This window comes from Thunnus albacares, chromosome 8 (assembly GCF_914725855.1).
Source record: "Thunnus albacares chromosome 8, fThuAlb1.1, whole genome shotgun sequence".
NCBI lineage: Eukaryota > Metazoa > Chordata > Actinopteri > Scombriformes > Scombridae > Thunnus > Thunnus albacares.
In genome coordinates, this window is record NC_058113.1 from 34,626,307 (window position 1) to 34,633,128 (window position 6,822).

A 6,822-nucleotide genomic window follows, 5' to 3' on the forward strand; every position below is an offset into this window, starting at 1 on the left:
CAGTACCTCATCAGTACTTCATCAGTACTTCATCAGTACTTCATCAGCAGGTGAAAATATCAAAATGAAACTAAAGAAATGAAAACAAAAGTGATGGAAATTAGAGAAAAAATAGTGTTTTAAACCAAAATGACAATCACAAAATAACACAAGTAAGACATGAACATATGTAGAGAAGGAAAAGAGGAGAAGGAGAGGAGGAGATAGAGGAGGAAAACAGGAGGTAAAGGAGGAGAAGAGGACATGAGAAGGAAAGAAGAGGAGGAAATATAAGGGTAGAGGAAGGAAGGACAGAGGGAGCTAGAGGAGGAAAGGAGGAGGTAGAGAAAGAAAGGATGTAGAGAACAAAAGAAGGAGGTAGAGGAGGAAACTTGGAGGGTTTGAGGTCTTAACAGAGATGGCGTGTCTACCAGGTTCTGGTTGAGAGTGATTGTGAGTGTCACACAGACTCAGATCCCAGAACTCCTGGATGACACATCCCACCTCCTCCAGACCTCCTTTGAGATGATGTCATCAGGGCGGAGCTTCAGTCTGCTGGACACAGAAAAACCTCCATCCTCACTGCCAAGATCAACAGCAACTAAACCTGCAACCTGCAGACGTCCTGAAATACACAACATCTGTATATGTGCTGAACACTATCTACAGGAGGAGGAAGGAAGGAGGTAGAGAAGGAAAGGAGGAGGTAGAGAAGGAAAGAAGGAGGTGGAGGAGGAAGGAAGGAGGTAGAGGAGGAAGGAAGGAGGTAGAGAAGGAAGGAAGGAGGTAGAGAAGGAAAGAAGGAGGTAGAGAAGGAAGGAAGGAGGTAGAGAAGGAAGGAAGGAGGTAGAGGAGGGAAGGAAGGAGGTAGAGGAGGGAAGAAGGAGGTAGAGAAGGAAGGAGGTAGAGAAGGAGAGGAGGAGGTAGAGAAGGAGAGGAGGAGGTAGAGAAGGAAAGAAGGAGGTAGAGAAGGAAGGAAGGAGGTAGAGAAGGAGAGGAAGGAGGTAGAGAAGGAGAGGAGGAGGTAGAGAAGGAAGGAAGGAGGTAGAGAAGGAAGGAAGGAGGTAGAGAAGGAAGGAAGGAGGTAGAGAAGGAAAGAAGGAGGTAGAGAAGGAAAGAAGGAGGTGGAGGAGGAAGGAAGGAGGTAGAGGAGGAAGGAAGGAGGTAGAGGAGGAAGGAAGGAGGTAGAGAAGGAAGGAAGGAGGTAGAGGAGGAAGGAAGAAGGTAGAGAAGGAAGGAAGGAGGTAGAGGAGGAAGGAAGGAGGTAGAGAAGGAAGGAAGGAGGTAGAGGAGGGAAGAAGGAGGTAGAGGAGGAAGGAAGAAGGTAGAGAAGGAAGGAGGTAGAGAAGGAGAGGAGGAGGTAGAGGAGGATGGAAGGAGGTAGAGAAGGAAGGAAGGAGGTAGAGAAGGAAGGAAGGAGGTAGAGGAGGAAAGGAAGGAGGTAGAGAAGGAAAGAAGGAGGTAGAGAAGGAAAGAAGGAGGTGGAGGAGGAAGGAAGGAGGTAGAGGAGGATGGAAGGAGGTAGAGAAGGAAGGAAGGAGGTAGAGGAGGAAGGAAGGAGGTAGAGAAGGAAGGAAGGAGGTAGAGAAGGAAGGAAGGAGGTAGAGGAGGAAGGAAGGAGGTAGAGAAGGAAGGAAGGAGGTGGAGGAGGAAGGAAGGAGGTAGAGAAGGAAGGAAGGAGGTAGAGGAGGAAGGAAGGAGGTAGAGAAGGAAGGAAGGAGGTAGAGAAGGAAGGAAGGAGGTAGAGGAGGAAGGAAGGAGGTAGAGAAGGAAGGAAGGAGGTAGAGGAGGGAAGGAAGGAGGTAGAGGAGGGAAGAAGGAGGTAGAGGAGGAAGGAAGAAGGTAGAGAAGGAAGGAGGTAGAGAAGGAGAGGAGGAGGTAGAGAAGGAAGGAAGGAGGTAGAGAAGGAGAGGAGGAGGTAGAGAAGGAGAGGAGGAGGTAGAGAAGGAAGGAAGGAGGTAGAGAAGGAAGGAAGGAGGTAGAGAAGGAGAGGAGGAGGTAGAGAAGGAGAGGAGGAGGTAGAGAAGGAAGGAAGGAGGTAGAGAAGGAGAGGAGGAGGTAGAGAAGGAAGGAAGGAGGTAGAGAAGGAGAGGAGGAGGTAGAGAAGGAAGGAAGGAGGTAGAGAAGGAGAGGAGGAGGTAGAGAAGGAGAGGAGGAGGTAGAGAAGGAAGGAAGGAGGTAGAGAAGGAGAGGAGGAGGTAGAGAAGGAAGGAAGGAGGTAGAGAAGGAGAGGAGGAGGTAGAGGAGGAGGACAGTTGTGTCTTTGTGTTTTTCAGCTTCAGCTTGAGCAGCTGCAGACTCGATGTGCCAGCCAGCACCAGCCTCCACACACACACACACACACACACACACACACACACACACACACACACACACACACACACACACACACACACACACAGTCAGTGTTTTTCAGCTGATCGACCTCCGACCTCTCTGCGGTACGTGTGACTCCTCCTGATATTAGTTTTAACATTTTAACACAGCAGATATATCAATAATCAATAATCAATAATCAATAATGTTGTGTTGTTATTGTTACAGTATATATATATATATGTGTGTGTGTGTGTGTGTTTACTTTTTAATGCAGTGATTTCTAAACATTATTAAACTGAAATATTGATTTCTTGACTCCTCCTTTATTGTGTAGCGTTACCATGACAACCGTTAACTGTCCTGCTGTTTCAGTTTTACTGACTTCAGTGTTTGTTTTGATGTGTTGAAGAACAAAATATAAATCTTTAGTTAAACTAAATGTTTCCTGGTTTTTGTCTTAAAATGTTCATAAAAGAAAGAAATATGACAATAAATATAAATATAAATATTGTGATACAGTATAAATGTGTATATTGTGTTTATATGTAGTTTAATGGTTGATAGTGTATAAATGTGTATATTGTGTTTATGTAGTTTAATGGTTGATAGTGTATAAATGTGTATATAGTGTTTATATGTAGTTTAATGGTTGATAGTGTATAAATGTGTATATTGTGTTTATGTAGTTTAATGGTTGATAGTGTATAAATGTGTATATTGTGTTTATGTAGTTTAATGGTTGATAGTGTATAAATGTGTATATTGTGTTTATATGTAGTTTAATGGTTGATAGTGTATAAATGTGTATATTGTGTTTATGTAGTTTAATGGTTGATAGTGTATAAATGTGTATATAGTGTTTATATGTAGTTTAATGGTTGATAGTGTATAAATGTGTATATTGTGTTTATGTAGTTTAATGGTTGATAGTGTATAAATGTGTATATTGTGTTTATGTAGTTTAATGGTTGATAGTGTATAAATGTGTATATTGTGTTTATGTAGTTTAATGGTTGATAGTGTATAAATGTGTATATTGTGTTTATGTAGTTTAATGGTTGATAGTGTATAAATGTGTATATAGTGTAAATACAGTCAGATGTGTAGCTCTCTATAGAACGTACTACAGTGTATCTACAGGAACGAGTCATAGAAACGCAGCAGGAAGCTTTGGTCTTGTGTTTTGGTTGAATATAGATGTATTTCAGTATGAATACATGTTAGTGTTTGAACATGATGACTCAGTATTGATCCCTGCAGGGAACCAATCAGAAACAGACTGTCGATCATGTTAATAATCTGTCAGCTGATCATTAAACAATATTTATATTAAAAACAAACTGATTTTATTGTATCAACTCTTGACTTCCTGCGGTTTGATCAGTTTGATCTGTTTCCTTTAGGTGAGTGACACAAGGACGAGGAAGAGGAGGAGGAGGAGGAAGAGTGACAGGAGGAAGAGGAGGTCATGAGGAGGGGAGGAAGGCCAACAGGAAGTCCTCTGGAACAAACTCTCAGCTTCCTCTACAAGATGGCCGCTCATGGACAGGTGAGTTACTGATCAGTGATTGGATAAAAAGATGTGAAGCTTGAGGTCAAAGGTCAGAAACATTTTCAGAATCAACTGTGAGATCATTTAATCTTTTTCACTCTATTGTACTGAGTAATACTGTGTTATACAACAGAGTACTTTACTGTGTAATACTGTGTGATACAACAGAGTACTTTACTGTGTAATACTGTGTTATACTACAGAGTACTTTACTGTGTAATACTGTGTTATACTACAGAGTACTTTACTGTGTAATACTGTGTTATACTACAGAGTACTTTACTGTGTAATACTGTGTTATACTACAGAGTACTTTACTGAGTAATACTGTGTTATACTACAGAGTACTTTACTGTGTAATACTGTGTTATACAACAGAGTACTTTACTGTGTAATACTGTGTTATACAACAGAGTACTTTACTGTGTAATACTGTGTTATACAATAGAGTACTTTACTGTGTAATACTGTGTTATACAACAGAGTACTTTACTGTGTAATACTGTGTTATACAATAGAGTACTTTACTGTGTAATACTGTGTTATACAACAGAGTACTTTACTGTGTAATACTGTGTTAAACAACAGAGTACTTTACTGTGTAATACTGTGTTATACAACAGAGTACTTTACTGTGTAATACTGTGTTATACAACAGAGTACTTTACTGTGTAATACTGTGTTATACAATAGAGTACTTTACTGTGTAATACTGTGTTATACTACAGAGTACTTTACTGTGTAATACTGTGTTATACTACAGAGTACTTTACTGTGTAATACTGTGTTATACAATAGAGTACTTTACTGTGTAATACTGTGTTATACAATAGAGTACTTTACTGTGTAATACTGTGTTATACTACAGAGTACTTTACTGTGTAATACTGTGTTATACAACAGAGTACTTTACTGTGTAATACTGTGTTATACAACAGAGTACTTTACTGTGTAATACTGTGTTATACAATAGAGTACTTTACTGTGTAATACTGTGTTATACAACAGAGTACTTTACTGTGTAATACTGTGTTATACTACAGAGTACTTTACTGTGTAATACTGTGTTATACAACAGAGTACTTTACTGTGTAATACTGTGTTATACAATAGAGTACTTTACTGTGTAATACTGTGTTATACAACAGAGTACTTTACTGTGTAATACTGTGTTATACTACAGAGTACTTTACTGTGTAATACTGTGTTATACAATAGAGTACTTTACTGTGTAATACTGTGTTAAACAACAGAGTACTTTATTGTGTAATACTGTGTTATACAACAGAGTACTTTACTGTGTAATACTGTGTTATACAACAGAGTACTTTACTGTGTAATACTGTGTTATACAACAGAGTACTTTACTGTGTAATACTGTGTTATACAACAGAGTACTTTACTGTGTAATACTGTGTTATACAATAGAGTACTTTACTGTGTAATACTGTGTTATACAACAGAGTACTTTACTGTGTAATACTGTGTTATACAACAGAGTACTTTACTGTGTAATACTGTGTTATACAACAGAGTACTTTACTGTGTAATACTGTGTGATACAACAGAGTACTTTACTGTGTAATACTGTGTTATACAACAGAGTACTTTACTGTGTAATACTGTGTGATACAACAGAGTACTTTACTGTGTAATACTGTGTTATACAACAGAGTACTTTACTGTGTAATACTGTGTTATACAACAGAGTACTTTACTGTGTAATACTGTGTGATACAACAGAGTACTTTACTGTGTAATACTGTGTTATACAACAGAGTACTTTACTGTGTAATACTGTGTTATACAACAGAGTACTTTACTGTGTAATACTGTGTTATACAACAGAGTACTTTACTGTGTAATACTGTGTTAAACAACAGAGTACTTTACTGTGTAATACTGAGTAATGTGCAGCAGTACTACTGGCTCTACTGATCAGTATTTAATATACTTCAGTTACTTCACTGATGGAGTAATGTTGAGATAAAGTTGCAGTAATACTGTGAGAACCAGCTGACCAGCAGCTCTGCAGGCTGTAGTACTATGGTAGTACTATAGTAGTACTGCAGTAGTACTGCAGTAACGGTGTGTGCATGTAGTTCCTCATCCTGTCAGCAGGGGGAGGGGTGGAGCTTTCTGCTGGTTGTTGCCTCTGCAGACAGCAGGATGTCATCACTTCCTCCTCTCCTGTGTTATCTGTTGTAGCTGGTTGTCATGGTAACGTGGTATCAGTCTGTACCAGGAGGCAGCTGTGTGCAGATGTTTCATTCAGCTCGTATATACTGTGTACATATACAGTACACATAGATACTGTGTACATGTAAACACATAACTGGAACAAAACAAACAACAATGAATAAAACAATAATATTTAATATATTAAGAACAATAATAAACGTTCATGTGAACAATAAAATAAACAACAAAGATTAAAAATAAAAACATCTTTAATTTCTTTAAGAAACATGTTGATGGAAGATCTGACATGTTTCATATGTTCATGTTCACACTATAATAAAGTCTGTTTGTTTGTCAGGATCTTTAATAACTTGACTGAAATATAACTTTCAATTTAATATAATATAATATAATATAATATAATATAATATAATATAATATAATATAATATAATATAATATAATATAATATAATATAATATGGTGTAATATATAATATAATATAATATAATATAATATAATATAATATAATATAATATAATATAATATAATATGGTGTAATATGTAATATATAATATAATATAATATAATATAATATAATATAATATGGTGTAATATGTAATATATAATATAATATAATATAATATAATATAATATAATATAATATAATATAATATGGTGTAATATATAATATAATATAATATAATATAATATAATATAATATAATATAATATAATATGGTGTAATATGTAATATAATATAATAATAGAATCTATCTTATTTTTTTCAGTT

At 36.8% G+C, this 6,822-nt stretch overlaps 1 protein-coding gene across 2 annotated transcripts in view; it reads left to right on the forward strand.

The window, feature by feature from the left end:
• The first annotated feature begins 3,724 nt into the window (after positions 1-3,724).
• Positions 3,725-6,822, forward strand: part of arhgef2 (rho/rac guanine nucleotide exchange factor (GEF) 2) — a 38,940-nt gene continuing 35,842 nt past the window's right edge. For both annotated transcript variants that reach the window (XM_044359428.1, XM_044359429.1), the window contains exon 1: positions 3,725-3,847. In XM_044359428.1, the coding sequence (XP_044215363.1) occupies positions 3,767-3,847 (81 nt within the window). In that variant the 5' untranslated portion in view covers positions 3,725-3,766. The remainder of the gene's footprint in view (positions 3,848-6,822) is intronic.